This window comes from Chroicocephalus ridibundus, chromosome 2, assembly GCF_963924245.1.
Source record: "Chroicocephalus ridibundus chromosome 2, bChrRid1.1, whole genome shotgun sequence".
In the NCBI taxonomy this organism is placed as follows: Eukaryota; Metazoa; Chordata; class Aves; order Charadriiformes; family Laridae; genus Chroicocephalus; species Chroicocephalus ridibundus.
In genome coordinates this window covers 10,961,931-10,979,521 of record NC_086285.1, presented here as the reverse complement: position 1 = coordinate 10,979,521, position 17,591 = coordinate 10,961,931, and the positions used below count along the sequence as shown (strand labels likewise).

At 37.0% G+C, this 17,591-nt stretch overlaps 1 protein-coding gene across 1 annotated transcript in view; it reads left to right on the top strand.

The window, feature by feature from the left end:
* PTPRN2 (protein tyrosine phosphatase receptor type N2) overlaps positions 1-17,591 on the top strand; it is a 659,439-nt gene that overhangs the window by 292,988 nt on the left and 348,860 nt on the right. Inside the window, exon 11 of the mRNA XM_063324424.1 lies at positions 6,499-6,578. Within this exon, the coding sequence (XP_063180494.1) occupies positions 6,499-6,578 (80 nt within the window). The remainder of the gene's footprint in view (positions 1-6,498; positions 6,579-17,591) is intronic.

Here is a 17,591-nt window from a genome sequence, read left to right as displayed (position 1 = left end):
TTTTTAAATCATTTAAATTGTAGGCTTAGCAAAATAATCTTCACCTGAGATGAAGTGAGTTGTAAAATCTTTAAAATACTCTTTCATTGCCTCGTGCACTGTAAATTAGTATCAGTGTGCTTAGCACAGTTTTGATGCATATAGATTAAATGATTAACACAAAATTAATGACTAACGTAAAATAATTACAAGTCCATCGTTTAGCATCGGTTGGCATCAGAACCCCACCAAACACGGGCTGCTGTTGTTGGAAGGCATCCTGGTCTGGACCCGACACCCCTTTTCTGTGACTTTACTCTTGCAACGATTCTGACTGTAGTGTGTCAGTCAGGATACATTCCCTTATGGGGACACCTTGTAGTGCCCTTTGCCCTCCCCTTGAAACGATGCTCCATGAAGTCACCCTGCAGCACTGATCCTTTTGAGGGGAGAGAATGGGGCACTACAAAGTGTCCAAATAATGACTGGGTTTGTGGAGGCTGCAGATGCAGCTTGCAGAGGTACGTCTGAGCTACAACCATCAAATCCAGACCGAAGTTTTGTTTCCATGTAGTTACATTTGCAAGACGGGATTGCTCTGAAACAGCCAGTCTATCTAATCTTTGTGGTCTAATCTGCTACGCCTCACCCAGCTGCACGGTGTAAACCTCTCTAATGAAATGCAAGTGGTGATAGAAAATCAAGCACTAACTGGTGAGCGCCGCAATTAATGTCTTTCCCTTAGCAGGGGTTTTGCTTTTTCATCTTTAGTACTCGGTCATTGTCAGACATAAGGTGTGATACAACAAATCTTTAACTTTCTCTCTCCATGCTTGCTGTATCATTATTACAGGACCACATTTCTGTAGACAATGTTGCAAATAAACAGTTCATGTTAAGTGTATATAAAGGATATAAATCAGAATAGACAATATATTTTTGGCTGTATGGCAGCATGTTGTGCAACACTGTGTGTCATTCTGCAGTTTAAGGAGCACGTTAAGAGTTTCCAGAGAAGGGCTCAAGAAGATCAATTTGCTAAAACAGAAAAAGATTTTTTAATTGATCACTGGCTGTAAATACGTACATGTCAATAGAAATGTGAGAATACATACAGCTGTACATTGATATTTTTTCAGTCCAGGTGCAAAATGAAGCAAACCTTTGAACAGTAAAGATATTAAAGAGTGATAGATGTGTGCCTTTTTAGTATTAAGTCTGGGTGATGATCAATATTCTCTACTCAACAGTTCAGGGAAGTTATTTTGTCGTAGGTCAACACAATACATCCTTCACAGATTTCCTGAATCTTTGAAGTTTAGTCAGGTACCTGCTAATGTAATACAAATAGAGTGTGACACGATGCTCCACAAAATAAATTTTGGTCAAAATTTCTGGTCAAAAATGTTGCTGAAACCTGAATCAAGTATCCAATGGATTTACGGCTGGTTTGGATAACAGAAGGAGCACACAATAGCCAGCGTACACAGCCACTTCTTAATCCATGTATGTATTATATGATGACGACCAGATGCAATTTTCTGCCTTTGCTTTGCTCTGTAAATCGTGTCGTACAAATGTACTGTATTGCAAAAATACCTCTTTTAGCCATGTGCGTTTTTCCATCAATTTGATTTGACGTGTTTATATACCAATATATATAATATATAACACATTGACATAAGTGTGAACATTTTAATTTTTCCAAAATTGAAAAGGTGAAAAGAAGGCTTCAGTGCAATGTAAACAATGGACATAAGCTTCGAATTCCTAAACACAGTAAGCAAAGAAATGTGTACACATTGCAAGTCATTAGTTCAAGCCCACCAAACATTTCCTGAGACAATTACCTTCGCTGCTGTAAAATTTGCTTTGCGCAATCCTCTGGAGCATTACTAATTGCTTTTCTTAACCTCCAGAGATTAAAGGATTTTGAAATGAACATATAGACAAGTAGTGACTCTAATTTCAAATCTAAGCTTTATTAAGGCAAGCTCTGTTTTACGAAATAGGGTCATTAAGAGAATGTTTAATGTCGGAAATATCCAATCCTAATCTCCTCATCTTCCTCCAGTCTTGAGAAATTGCACTCTGCCTGTAATTTTTAAAAATGCAGTGCCACCTCAACTCATTTCCATACAGCATCAGCTCTAAGTCTCATCTTCAAGAATACACATAACCATGTTGGCACTTGTTTCTCAAATCCTTTTCCACTAGGGGGTATGATAGACTGTGGCTGTATTTCACAGTAAACCTCCTGTATGATATTGTAATGCTAAAGTATACACACATGAGGGAGAAGAACAGGCATGCAAAGATTGCTGCATAATTTATGGAGATTTAAATCCTGTCATTCATAAATATAATTATAACCTACGGCTTGAAAGTGATATGGACCTTGCCATATTGATCATGCTCCAGCTCGGTTTATTCAGATCATTCATTTGTTGACAGGCAAAATATGAGAATGTTGTTAGTCAGTAAAACAATTAATGAAAGGAAATACTTCTATTTTACACAAAGAATATTGTTTGTTTCTGTACATGTGCACCCTCCCACCTTCAGATGGCAAATATCAACCCAAGGGGAGGGGATATTATTAAATCAGCAATCAACCTTCAAGTCATTTTGGTATAAACACTGTAATTATTTCATCTCTAGTAAACAGAATATAAGACAACAGCACATAAGGGTGACAATTTGCAATATGCTTTGAATGTCTTTGTTAAAAAAAACCCAACTATTATGGCTGAAGGCAATATTATTGAAATTAAAAAAAAAGCAGAAGTTGTGACAGCCAACAGAGAGGGTAATTAGTCAGTAAATTTCAAGTAATAAATTTAGCAGGTCATTGCAACAGACATTACATTTTGCGTGGGGAGAGGTCACTGTTTATTAGCCTTGAAGCCAGACCTGCTTACCTTTATTGAAAAAAACATCATAACAAAGTATTAGAAAAAAATGATAAGTGCAATTATAATAGTATAGTCCAGAGGCCTTCTAAAACTCACAGGCTTCTCTTATTTAGGCGGGTGTAAGTTCACTTGTGTCAGAAGAGTTAACTACAAATTTACATAGGTGTAATTGCGGTAAGATGAAGATTGGAGGGAAAAAACAGACAAAAAATCTGACATAAAATACTGTCTTTCTAGATTAAACGTGCTACTACCATACGTGTTTCATCTCGGTCGCAGCAGGCGCGTGTCTTAGATGTAGGTTACGTTTCAGCCTGGGCATTGTGGTTTACGTTTCTGATTGCTTTCGCCTCCAGAGCGCTGGCGTGATGCGACCCGCCAGGCAGGAGGGATGCCTCCGCTAACCGGCAGCACCCTCCCGCATCCGTGGGAAGGGTTTGTTTGCAATTCATCAGGTCATAAACAATCATGTGCACTCCAGTGAGCCTCCGTATTTAGAGTGAGGTAAAGACAATTGCCATTAATACTAGCTAGGCTTCAGAGGCTTTGACAGCCACACGAAAAAGCAGTCTCATCTATCTAATTTCAAGTTCCTGGTTAGGAAGGATCAGGGGTGCGTTTTATACATCTTAGAACCTTTTCTCGGGCTGGTTGCCCTCTTGTTAAAAAGTCTTTTAAAAAATATTTTGTAGCCAAATAATTACTGGTTTTGTTTAAATGTTTTTGTCCAACACATAATGAACAGCGAGGAATTCCCCAAAGGGCATCTATTGTTATTGAAATGTTTATTTATTGAGTGCTTTTGCCAGAAGCCCCCCATGAGAAAAATCTCATTTTATGAGCTCCTGGAGCAGTCAGTTCCCAAAACATTGAGCAGAAATGTAATTTTGACCAAGTAATCTCAAGGTCTTTTGTTTGCTTTTAAATAAACAGCAGAATACCAATGCGCAAAAAGTTGTGACAAGAACTGCTTTATTTTCCTCGTTTTGTAAATATTCCTAGTGAAGCTGTGCTTATGTGGTGCTCAGGTGATTCCTTATGTTCAAGCATTCAATTGCTAAAGTAAAGAAAAACAATATCCCACGTAGTAATATATGAATGGGTATTTTAAACAATTCTGAGATTTCTTCTTTCCTGCAAATGAACGGTGTTAACCAGATACCATCCCACTTGCATAAGGATTTTTTTTTCCCCACCCTGTTTTTTTTCTCCGGGTTGTTTTTTTTTCCCCGCATTTTCTCATCAGCGGCGAGGAGGAATGACGGTGCTTGTGGCAATGCCTGCATGGGCACGACTGGGATCCTGTCCTGTTCCCGGGTTATCCAGGTGGAGTCACTAGAGAATAGCGCCATGGTCCCTGCCGGGCTTCACTCTGAAATCCCTGCCTCTCCCTGCCTGGGCTGGATCACTGAAATGATCCAGTTTTAATATATATGATTTTAATGATGCCACGAAGTGCTTAGCTGCAGTGAGAGGGGCAGGACTGGGGGAGACGGGGGAGGCAGAGAGCTCTGTGCCAGAGACAGCAGCAAAAAACTCAGGCAAGGGAAGGAGGGGAACAAACTTTCTATGTCTTTGCTGATAAAGCCGAAGCGTAACTACACTGTGTTTGAAAGTTTGCATTGGTTCCAGGCTCTCAGCTATAACGGTGTGCAGTGTCGATTTGGGAGGAATATCTACAGTTGGGCTTTTTCACCCTGTCCTTGTCACGGAACAGCTGCGTACTGCACTGGTGCCTGCTTTTATTTAAAGCAGAGTGCTAATTACGCTGTAACTGTCTGAGCCGCCACGGCGGAATCATCGTGTCTCAGGCTGCCAATGCAGAAGGAAGGACTGTGCAAGGCAGTTGTATTCAGTGTATGGATGATATCATGAACCTCCCAGGTGCTTTTTACGGTTGATTGTCTCAGTCTCACTGACAGAATCAGGGAATGGTCTGAATTTTTGTATAGTAGTTATCTCAAATAACATATACTTTGCAGTATATATTATTGCAGAGTATTATAACCTGAAATATTATTTAAATGATGATGAGAAATGCTTTATAATTACCTAACATTATTAAAATACATTTCTTGCTCATTAATGATTTGACATCTGGAGTGTCCTTTAGCAATAAAATCTCTCTGTTTTCTTTCTCTCCCCCCCCCCCGCAACAGTATTTAGAGAAAAATGATTGATTAATGACAGTTCTTATTAACTCCAGAATTAAATGTGCACAGTGCATGCTTTGCTAGTAAAAGATAGAAAGGATGCTTCTTAGTCTTACTCCAATTCCCTTTGCGACCTCGAAACACAGTCCTGTGGTTAATAATAGGTTTTATTCTTCCTGAAATGGAAAAAGTTTAAAGGTATTTCTGTCTAGGATATATGTGATGCAGTTAAGCACACTTCATTAAGTACTCTCCATTGTATGAATGCAAAATATTAACATGTTGGTAAAAGAATAATTTAATACCTCATTTCAAGCCCTGCAACAAAAATATTTTTCAAGTTATTTCTTTTATGCAGCAATTTTTCAGACTTCATTTTCTCATAAGCCACAGCTATAGGAGGTCAAAACACGTATGGTTCCAGCCATCATACTTCACCATTTAAGCAGGGTTGTTATTCATAGTATAAGTGTAATTCTTTTCCCTGATTATATGAAGAATAAAAACTTAGGAACTCACATAATACATAGTATGTAAGCAAACTTTTATAATGGTGTCAGTTTTTGTCTTTGTTTTCCATATGTATATGTACTTCAGCATACTTTTAAGGATACCCGAACTGAAATTTCTTTATTCTTTTCATCAGACGTGCCTGTAAGTTGGTTATTATTGGGATGGGTGGAGAATGAATGCAGAATGGCATATATGGATTTATTTTCCTTTAAAATGATTTTTTTTTCTGAAATCATGAATACTTTTTCGTTCTTCATCTGGCTAATCAGTACCTTCCTCTGTAAATGCCTCATGGATTTTAATGCCGTAAAGGACTATCAGACTGCACCCAAAAGGGTCACCAGAGTCAATTATTTCCCTTCGTAAGTTATTCAAAGAGGTGATTACCTCTGTTGTTAAAAAATAAATACTTTGTGGTATCTTTCTGGTCAAAATCACTTATTGGATCGGATCTGTCCAAAATCTTTTCCCCACACATGTTCTTGCAGAACCTGATCAAGATAAATATTCTATTTTTATTTTGTTGTCCCTCTGACTTACAGTCGTGACAAGAAGACAAACCTTGTGTTGATGTTAGGCATATTAAATTTGAAACTACCTGTAATCTTCTTTGGGTGCTGATTTCCAGTGACGGTTTATTCTGTACTTGGGAGAATAACAATTTCAGTGCCTCCATTTTGCCATTTTCCTAATAGGAATAGTATTTACAGGAGTGTTCTGAAGTTTAGTTAATGTCGTTGAAATTCTTTCAGACAGGCACAAGATACACAGAAGAAACCACAAGAGGTATAAAAATGTATGCAAATGTAGCTAATGAAGCAAAAGGAAGAGAGCTAAATGGTGTCTTAATAGTATCTCCTTAAAAACCTATTTTGATAAGCAATATTACGCCATGTCTCCTGATTATGAATCTTATGTTTTTTAATAATCTCTTCCAGCGTGCTGGGACCAGCTGTGACCTTCAGAGTGCACTCAAACCTCCAAAACATTTCAACTGCAGATGTTGCCAAAGCAGCAGGTAAGAGTCCTTGTCCTTCGTTCCCAAACTGTGACCTCCCACGCGCCCTTTTAGCAGGCAGTAGCACTGCAAACAGCACAGAGACATCCCATTCTCCCAGAAGATTGACATTTAAGGAAAGAGACAGTCAAGAGGTGAGTGGCACATATGGGAAATAGAAGTGTAGTGCCTCTGAGTCAATTAAAACTGCCTGAGACTTCCTTGTTTGTCGATGAAATGGATTAAATAGAGACTTGTAGTCAAGGCCCAGCATGTGAAAAACTCTTCAGTGTTGTCATGAACTCATAAAAACAGACTGGTTATTTCTAAATGAGGATGTAATACCTTTGCTTTTCTGATACTTTTTTTCAGGGAACAAAAATGTTATTACATGTTAGCCTTAGTTTCTGGATCAATAGGTTGTAGAACTGTAGCTCTGTTGGTGTGTTGTTTAGGCAATTTCAATGACAAGTTAATCTTGGTAATAAACATTGCATTTCTGGAGCTAAGCTACTTCTGAATAAGTACCACTGTTCCAAGAAACCTGTTGGCTTCTTGTCAACTTGGCTAATAACTATTATGGAGTTGCTGACTGCAATAAATAATTTTGTCAAAGTAACTGAATTGGTAAGTGATTTGTTTCCAAATTACCCAGTTCATAGGTTTTAAAAATTATGAGTAAACAAGTTGCAATGTTTCTTGAAAGTAGAAACAAAAAAAAAATCCATGTAAATAAAACACCGGGAGCCCCAAACTGTCCATTAACTTCTCCTTTTGCTTCACTACGGATGAATTTAGTGATAGAAAGAACTGGGGTAGTTCCCATACCGGAGCTTTCCTTTGTGGAACCCGTTGGAGATGGGTCTTGTTAACTGATGATTAGAGAGTAGCCAATGGGATACCATTTTTCTTAAAAGGGTTTAACATGCCATAACGCCCTAGAGGCACACGGTCAAAATTAGGAAATTACAACAAAGTAATTATTGAATTATGGGACACCTCAATGTGTATGATTTACCTGGGGAAAAAATAATATGTTTTTTCTATAGCAGTGCCTTGCCTTGTAAATCTTTTGAATCTCTCTGAAGGGATCAACAAACATGATGCAGCCAGTAGAGCCTGCCTGGGTTGGGAAAGACTTTTGCCAAGGTCTTCCACTAGAAATTTCTAAAGAAACTAATTGTTTCTTGGAATGTGGAATATGGAACATGAAAATGGTGGATCAGTAATTGGTTAAGATACAAGAAACAGATTACGAATAGATTATTAGTTTTTTCAAAGGCTAAAGATAGCAGAAAAGTGCAAGGATCTCTGCTGGGAATGTGGCATCCAACGTACTTAGAAACAAGCTGGAAAAGAGGGTAAACAGTGTGGTGAGAAAGTCTGTTAATTGTATTAAATTATTTACAGTATTAAAAGTGAAAGTTGGACTTATAAATGTATAAAAACTTTAACAAACCGAGTGACTGGAATCAAAATGGCAGATGAAATTCACTGTGAATTAGCATTAAAAAAAAAGCATATGGAGAAAAAAATAGCTTTACATACGAAGTTATAGGTCTAAATAGACCATTACTGCTCTGGCGTAAGAACTTAGTGTAGTAATAGGTAATGTAATGAAAATAACAATTCAGTTTCCATTACCAGTTCAACAAAGAAGGTGTTTTTAAGAATTATTCAGAAAGGAATAGAGAACAGAATGGTATAATTGATCATTGCATAAGTCTATCCCTTGCCTTTATTTAAATACGACACACAGTTCTGCTTCTCATAGCTCAGAGGGGTTGGGAACTCAGGTTGAAATGGAAAGATTCAGAGAAAGGCAGAATGCATGACTCTTAAGTATGGAATATCTTCCGTATAACAAATGGTGAAATCAGGCAGGAATCTTTATTTGGGAAAAAAAGATGAGTATGGTATGAGAAAGGTTTGTCAAGACCGGAGTGGCACAGCGAGTGTGCATGGGATTGCGCAGTGGCTCTAACAATGGCAGAACAGATGAAACTGGCAGAAGGCAGGTTCAAAATAAATAGGAATGCAGTATGTAGTTATGCCTGTTGTAGATTATGAAGTTTACATGCGTTAAAAAATTTACAAGTACATGGAAAAGACATCCCCTGAAACTTTGCAAGTCCGTAGAAACCTGGTCAAGTTCAGGAGGTTCCTGGTGCGCCTTGGCCTGTTCTTACCAAGTTACTCTGAAATGTGTAAGTGCTGTGACTAGTTTATTTCAGCAAAACTAAGAAGTAATGTTGGGGTTTTTTCTTACCACTGGGATCAAAGTAGTTGTTTTCAACTTCCTTAACTTAAATATTGCTGACAAAGTAGGGAGGTTCTGGGGACAAAAAAAAGTCACCCCAGAGGAAGTTCTACGGATTAACCAGTTTAAACTAATCTTTTATATTGTAATTTTATCTACTCTATATATCCATATCCCAGTCATTTCCTAACTTCTATTTGTTTAGTACATTAAGATTTTTAGGTTTTGATGGCTGCAGAAAGAGGTTTACAGGAGTCTTATATCAGCTCCTCTCAGTGTGTCACCATGGCCATAGTGTTGTTATAGCTAAACCCTGTGTTTGCCTTTTACCAAAAAAACGCTCACAATTCTACCAGCTGTCAAACATTTTAAATTAAAAAAGTATCTCATTTTTCTTTTCTATCCCATAAATAAGGTTGCAGTAGCTTGTCAATGTACTCGGTAATCAGTTCATTTATTTTGAGCAAACTTCTTACTTGCAGATCTCTAAAGCGAAATATAAATTCAGTTAAAAAATGAGCAGCGGTATATACTTACATAAGAAGTTTTTTCAGGCTTTAGTTGTAATTAGAAATCTAAAAAGTCAACAGTGTCTTGAAGAAAAGCATTCCAAAAACTTAATTTTCCCAAAGGAAACCAAAGCAGAATAAATCAGTGCATACTTCCAGGGCAGGCACAGGTCAATGCATTACTCCGTGGTGTGTTGCTATTAGGTAACTTGACATCCATCCAGGAACTCTGCAAGCAGATCTTGTTTACAGAGAATGAATACACCAAACTGACAGAAGAATTTCACTGTCCATCACATCCTTAGAAAGTAAAAGAATTTAGAAATATAAGTAATCAGATGCCATAGTAATTATGGGAATGTAAATTATCACGATTTGCAAAAAATAATTTATTTGTGCGGATGTTGTGTGCATGCACATCTCACTGATATCCAAAAGAACAGTTTCTGTGCAGCAGTTTGATGTTATTATTCATGTAGTATATATTTTTGTAACCAAAATGGATAAACTGCATATTTTCCTTGCATTATTTAGGTTTAATTATAGGGGACTATATTTAAAGTTTTGCATCCTCACCTGTGGAGCTTGACAAATAGGCAGGTTAGAGAAGGCATGGGATTCTTTAGCAACTACGTAAACAGGTGAATGACTTAGAATATCTACTAAAAAATAGCGATATGGAAGTATGATAATAAAAATGGTTTCCTATGTTTTCTTGGAGTTTGAGAGACGTTCTTTTTGGTGTACATGAGACCAGGCTTGAGGAGAGATAAAGCTCTCTCAAATCCTTCAGCTGCCTTCTTGCTGATAAATTTTTTTCCCAGTGATCTACGGTTCCAATTCTGCATAAATGTTTTGCTTACTTTTTTTTGGAGTTTCTAGGGCTACATAATTGTACAGGAAAGCTGACAACAGAGTAATTTAAAATTGTGAATAGCTTGCTTTCTCACATTAACAGTACCTTCATTTGCTCTTTGACTACAGAGCAGAAGGACAGGCAATGTTTTGCCAGTGTCACATACTTTGACGTTCATAACATAGAACATATCTTGCATCAAGCAGCTGTCCTCTGCCCTGTTTCTCTCCAGTAAGTCAAGCTCAATGGTGCAGTGTAATTTCATCGCAACATTTTGAAGAAATAAACTTTCTCTAGACATAGATGACCTGCTCTAGAAGTAATTATACTTGGCACATGACATCATTTAGACAAATGAATGTGGATTTCATTTCTCTTCAGTTTAAAGGTTAGGAAAAATCTAGCAGAGAACAATTGTCAGTAAGATAACTCTGTTTATATAAAATTGCAATATAGTCAGTATACTAATGAGCGAGGAGTTTGCTTTATAGGTACTCCAGAATCCCACTATTTATGCAAAGACATGTATATTAACAGTGATAATTAGAAAAAAGGAAACTTCTGAAGTTTCCAACCATAGAATTTTAGCATCATCTGGCTGTAACGATCATATACACACTGCACACATGAAAAAGAGATGTAGGAGAGAAGTCTTGTGCTCAGCATTGCCAAGGTGAAATAAAAGCATTTATTTGTGTAGCTGCAGCCTTTTACTGGTTGGAATCATGCTTACAATTTTTTTGATATGTATTAAAATGCAACATTGTAGGTGTTATGAAAAATGGAGACTGAAGAGCAAAGGAATGTACGCATAGAGTAGGCATATTAGTGATAGGGGACAGATAGCACAGCAAAAGGCAATGCATAACCAGATGTTGGGGAGTTGATAGGTCTTGTCTGCAGGTTCTTTTGTCTAAGATGTGTTGTGATACACACCCTTGTAGCAAGTCAGAAATCTTGATTTCATTTTCTTCAAAATATGGTTTTTGAAGGTATATCAGACTATCAAGAAAACTTTACAAAATTTTTTTTTTTAATTCCCCCAACTTGACTGAGCTATTGGTTTGGCTTGGTTTTGGGTTTTGATTTTTGTTCATCGGGTTTTTTTTTACTTTTCTGTTTCCCGACGGGTGACACCTACATTTTCACAATGTGCATGGTTTGACAGAGACCAGTAATCATGACTTAGAGAGTAGGGTATCGAGTCATATAACCTTCTTGTCCAAAAATTCTTTCTCTGCCAGCTTGCTAATTCTGCAAAAAATGCCTTGCAAAATTAATTCCACTCAAAAAGAACCCCCACAAATGCAAAAAATACTATATTATCATTAAAATTTAACTGTATAATAGGCTACTTGTAATAAAGATATCACCTCAAAAGTATTGGAACATACAAAAAAAATGCATATAGAATTACCTTGCAGTTTTAAACAACTGCAAATGATTAAATTTGTAGACTTACAGATTTTGAGATTTGACACCTACAAATTTTGGTCATGTCCCAGCTGTGGGGAAATATCCATGGCAACAAATATTGCAATAGAACTTTTTGACATTAAAACTGAATATTTTTGCTAAAATTGGCAGCTCTAAACAGGCAAAACATGATCCTTAGCTTTTAGCATTAAACAGTCTTTTGAGATGAAAAGGGCACTTCAAAACCCTTAGAGTTAACTCACCTTGTCTAGTGATTTAGGCTGATGGTGTCTTATTGGTTTGGAGTGGTCCAAGATGTCGTAGATTTTATCTAAATTAGGATGGCTAAATGGCCTGTCATATTAGTGACCCTGGTTTCAGTTGGTGTTTATGCCTTATTCTGCCTCTGATATGTTCCTTTTACTAGGCAACTCTGAGCTGTATTTATAGGTGTCAAAAATTCCTCTTCGAAATGTGTAGGCTTAAGTATCTAAATCAGTGGTCTAGTTTCAAAGGCTCTTAGTTCCCATCACACCATAAAACCCTTTAATGACCTTGGATAGTTAGCAGGCTTGAAATACAGAATTTTCTGAAGAATGACCAAGAAATTTAAATTTCAAAGCCATGTCAGAGAGCGCGTGCTCCACGTGCATTAAAAAAAATGATCCCAGTTTCTTCTTCAACTTGGAAATATTGCTGAGGAACCTGCCTTACACAGTCACTGCAGAAATCTGTTTATTGCTCCCATTTCTTAAGAGATTCTTCAGCAGAATAGGTTATGTCAGACATCAAATTTGTGCCCTGTTAAAAAGGGCTGAGACTCTGACATGAATATATTTTGATTTCTTTATAAATTCAGTGCTGCAAATATCCATTATAAGTGTATTTTAAATGACTTAACTATGAAAGTAGAAATGATCGGTCAAAGCCATAATGCTTAGGTGCATTTTTTAGCTGTTTCCAGCAGTTGGTTGTATTAGCCTTCAGTACAATTGAAATATACAGTTCAAATTTTAGCAAATCTGATGTAAGTCTAAAGCATTGATTTATATGCCTGTCCTCTTGTGTTCATTCTGGTCATGAAATGTCATCCTCTATTTATTGGTCATAGGGGGTTATCTTTCCAGTTTGCTGCATAATAGAAATACGTATAATAAAAAGCACATTTATGGAATACCTCTATAAAGCTTGCACAACTCTTAATTTCATGGTCTGAAATTTATCAAAACAAGGCACAGAGGGAAGATAGTTTACTCAACATTAGAGAATCAATTGATGAGGATCTAGTATGCAACTTAAATTGGCTGTTCATTTCTAGGATCGCTGCAGAGGCTCACTCGCTCTCTAGCCAGTAGGTATTGACCCTACCAGCATTGTTGACAGAAACATGATAACTCTATATTATTATCCATTATTAGCAAGAAAATTGTTATAGGAGGTTCTCAGGAGAACAAAAGAGAAAGAACTGTCTTCAATTTATCTTCATATAACATAACTCTATATCTTCACATAGTAAAGCTACATGTAATGTGTGTATGTAAAGAACGTATAAATGTAGAGAAGGGAGACTAGCAGAAGGAACAAGAGAACAATGAGGAATAAATCGTCAACTGCAAGAGTAAGATTATGCAAAGTTTTATTAAGCTATCCATGTATTTAGTTGAAAGCATGTTTAGAATAGAGTTGCTGATTTACGTCTTAAAAACATCATGGTCTCACAGAGGATTTTGAACAAAACCTGGGAAATGACATTTAATACACTGAGTTCAGAATACTGTGATTTTCTCTCTCTGCTTATTTCAGTTTGTGATTAAACACTGTCTGGCCTTTGATGTTTTTTAGACCATTGTTGGTTAATTGCTAGAAGGTCCTTGCAGAATGTATTTCACTTGGCTACGTGTAATCTAGGAATTTATTATTCTTTGTACTGCTCCTGTTGCTGGCATAATGAAACTTGGCAATGTCCGTTGTGTAGTTTTGGTGATGGCAACATCCATCTTCTTTTTCACGGTGACCATTGGTGCAGGAGATATGAATTCTATATCATCAGAAGCAGGAAATTTTAATTTCTGGGTAAAAAGGCTTCCTCTTCTCTAAGAAGTCCTTGTTCTTCCTAAATGGCCATAACCAGTCCTGTTGATTTTTGGCACAGGCATTGCACATCTTGTGAGAAGTCTCAGAAAGATTAACTCTGTTGCTTCAGTCACAAACATGTCCATGCTGGCACACTGTCTTCGTTTCATTTTCTAGCCCACAACCGTGAGCAATAATGGTTGTTTTGAAAGTATTCATTGGCCAGTCATTGTCAGATTCATAGTTCAGCTGTGATGAAGTGAACAGAACAAGATGAAAGTCTATGGCTGAATTCCTTCCCTCTGTCTAGATTTTTGTAGACTATGCAACTAGGTGTCTTTCTCTCTGAGACAGTAACAAAGAGTGTGTCTATGAATAATTCGAAGTTCATCTTTGAAGTGAACTGACAGCTTCTGTGTCAGAAACTTTGAACAACGTAGCCAGGAGGCTGTGAGGTCCATCTGATTTCACTTGCTGTTGCCCTGGTTTAAGGAGGATTACAATCCTTTGGTCTGTAATGTGAAACGTAAAAGTTTGACAGCTCTTCTTCCGTGCTAGCTCTCTTAAGTCTTTTGATGCAAATCCTGATTTCTTCAACTCAAGCTTCCTTAGTTCACATTGTCCTTTTTGCCCCTCCGAGTGGATCAATTCCCTTTCACCCGCTGTATTTTCTATATCTATCTGAATATTTTCCTCAAACCTTTCCATTGCTGAATAAAGGATGACATATTTTTGAAATATTATTCAGAATCTAAACTGTTTCCTGCACTACCAAATGTCTGATACAATAATTAATGGCATTTTGAGACGGGATTTCCTTCCCATCTTGTTCTTCTGTTAGAAAACGGAATGAGTTTTAGCAATTGTGATGGGTGCTAGCCTGCAGTAAACGTGCCTCAATCCTGAGGAACAAGAAGTGCCTTTGATTATGGCTCTTCTCCAGTGACTTCCTTCTATTTGTGGTATTCATCGCTGTGATATGTAAGGATGGGGGTTTTTTTAACATACACTTGTGTCCTCTAAGAATAACTGTGAGGTATCTAATTTTAGAAAGAAATCTTTTTACTTTAAAACCGCTTTCTGTTGTAACAGAAAACTTCAGAACTTCCTTCTGTTCACCTTATAAAGTGATGTAATCTATTCCAGCATAAACCCCTAAATCATGCTTTTTAACTATTGGGAACTCTAAAGCTAGTTAATCATTTTATAGAACTGAGGAGAAAAACAAGAGCTAAGTAGCATTATGTAGCCAGTGTTCTTTAATTAAAGCAACAATGGTTCATGTCATTATGTTCTGATGCCTCTTATTAAGCACCCATTCATAGAAAACCATCAGATTGGGATTAAACTAAAATAAAGAGAAACACACCACTGATGTATTTTATATATAGATATATATTAACGTTTTAGAATACAACAGCTGATACCTGAACCAGACGGTTCTATCAAAGGTTCAATGAAAAGACCAGAATTGAAGCTTAGAAAAATATATAGCTGCAAAGGTTGATTTGCAGCTACTCATGTGTTTCTGTTAGTTGCTTTTTCTGAAATCTGTAGGCAGGCCACTGAAGACAGGTAAAAACAAGTCCTCTATTAAAGTAATTTACGTCATGATTTAAAGGTTAATAGTGATTTTAAAGTTTACTTTTTTAAACAGCCTCTGGTAATATGACATCTAACAATGTTAGGCATTTAGTCAAAACTAGTTGCCTAGATTGCCTCTAAATTCAAAATGAAAAGATAGATTGTATGCACTGGCACTTATCACAGGTGGCTAAAGGTAGGTGAGAGAAAGTCATCACTAATATCCACAGAAATATATAGATATTGTGGAGGTTAGAGATTGCTTGCAGTCAGGACTGTAGAATTTAGTACAGCTTTCAGGATCTTCCAGTAGTCCCTGCTTCGTAACATATTCAAAAATGTTTTTTATCGTGCTTAAAATCTTCTGGTGCAAATCCTGATTTCTTCTACTCAAGCCTCCTTCATTCACATTTTCCTTTGGTAACATGTTCAAAGCTCTTTAGGAATTCAAAATTAATTTAAGACTGAGTAAACTTGCAAAGATTTCAAGTTTGATAAATATTACCACGTTTAACATTATTAAACAATCAAATTCCTGCAGTCAGCTTGTTCACACCTACAGCTGCTTACGCAAGATGAAACTGCCATGTAGTTGAAGTGAAAAGTGGTTTTCGTTCAAGTCCAAGAAATCTCCCAATACATTTTTGACTATAGAAGTGAAAAGTCTTTTTCCATATTAAATTTGCTGCATGTTTCCTTATGTAGATATTTCAAACTGACCTGTGCATTTTAAAAGGACTGTTTTCAGCTGATGTAAAGCAATGGGTAGCTGCACTGAAGCCCGTAGCACTGATGATGTGTGATTGAAATTAAGAGGTATTAATTTTTGTATAACAGCAGTACTATGGGGTCCCACTGTGAACATGGTATCAAAAAGTCCCTATACTAAAATATTTGAGAACTAAATTTCATTCTAATTTAAAGCGAAGCAAGCAGAAGTCCCCAAACCCAAGACAACCTGCTTAATGTCATATTTCGTTATATTATTTAGCAAAAATGCTTCTATTTAGCATTTTTATGATAAGCATTTTCCAGGAAAAAGGAGATATATAAGCAATATGACATATAACAATGCTTACAATTCCAGACATCCTTAAATGTTATAGTTATATATATACTTTCATAATTGTTATATATTTTTGTGCAGTACACTTAAGAGACTGTTTATACCAAATCCTAAGCATATTGCAACAAATCATTTAGGAATGCTACAGTAAGAAAAAATATGGCAAGGCGGGTACAAAAAAGGCAGTTTTTCTGTAAAGACTAGGTAAGGCTGATCTAATATTTTTTGGTGAATATGTAACTTTTTAGGTGAGCATAACTAAAAGGATTAAAGAAACCCTAATTTAGGTTAGATCGTATTGTAACCTAGCCTTTACCTGAAAAAGAACAGTCAGTACATCTTTTTCCAGCCATTAGACAGATTGAGTATAACTTTTCAAAATGTGGAACAACAAAATAAACCTAACAATTTTAAACTATGCATGCAAATAAACACTAGGCACCATGTGGAACAGGGGATAATGTTCTATTTTAGTTGGTACAAACAGGAAAATGCCCTTTATCTGATGTAACTAAATATTCTATTTTCAATATATGAAGTTGGATGATTAGCAGTCTTGTGATTGTAAGTGATAGCTTTCATATCAGCCAAATAATAAAAAATTGCGAGGGAGAGAGGTGCTACTTCAGGGCTCTATGAAAAACAGCTGTTATTTAAAGCACAAGAAAAAAACACAAAATCAATTACACACAGAATAATCTTAGAATAAGGCTGTCATCCCTTTTTGCTGGAGAAAAGTAATAACATGAAAAGGCACTTCTCCAGAAGCAGGGTGTTTCGGTAGCAGCGTGTAGGGGCAGCTGACGCGAACCTGGCTACAATCTGTTCTCTTGGTAGAACACGATTTATGGGATGACATCTTGGGAAGAAGGCATAAGCATGACCTGGGATGAAAGGGCAGGTGGAGAGTTTTTGGCTGACAAAGGCTTAGTTAGGAAGTCCGGAGGATTCACTTATCATCTGTCTTGAAAATAGCCGTTTGCCTGACCTTCTGCTGCTGGTAGCTTGTGGAGGAATGTATCTGAGGGGGGAAATAATGAGCTCTTGACGGTGGGACAAGGAATAACTTGAGAGCTTTGGGAGAGTTTTTGAAGATAAGGGGAGTTTGTTGGCAGTAGTCACAAGGGCACACATGTCAGCAGTACGCAGTCCTGTATGTTAACATTGCCTTCATTTGGAGCAGTCTTTCTCCTACGGATTGAAGGCTACTTCAGCAGCTGCTGCTGCTACCTGGTTGCCTGCACAAATGTTAGAGCATGTTGTGACTATG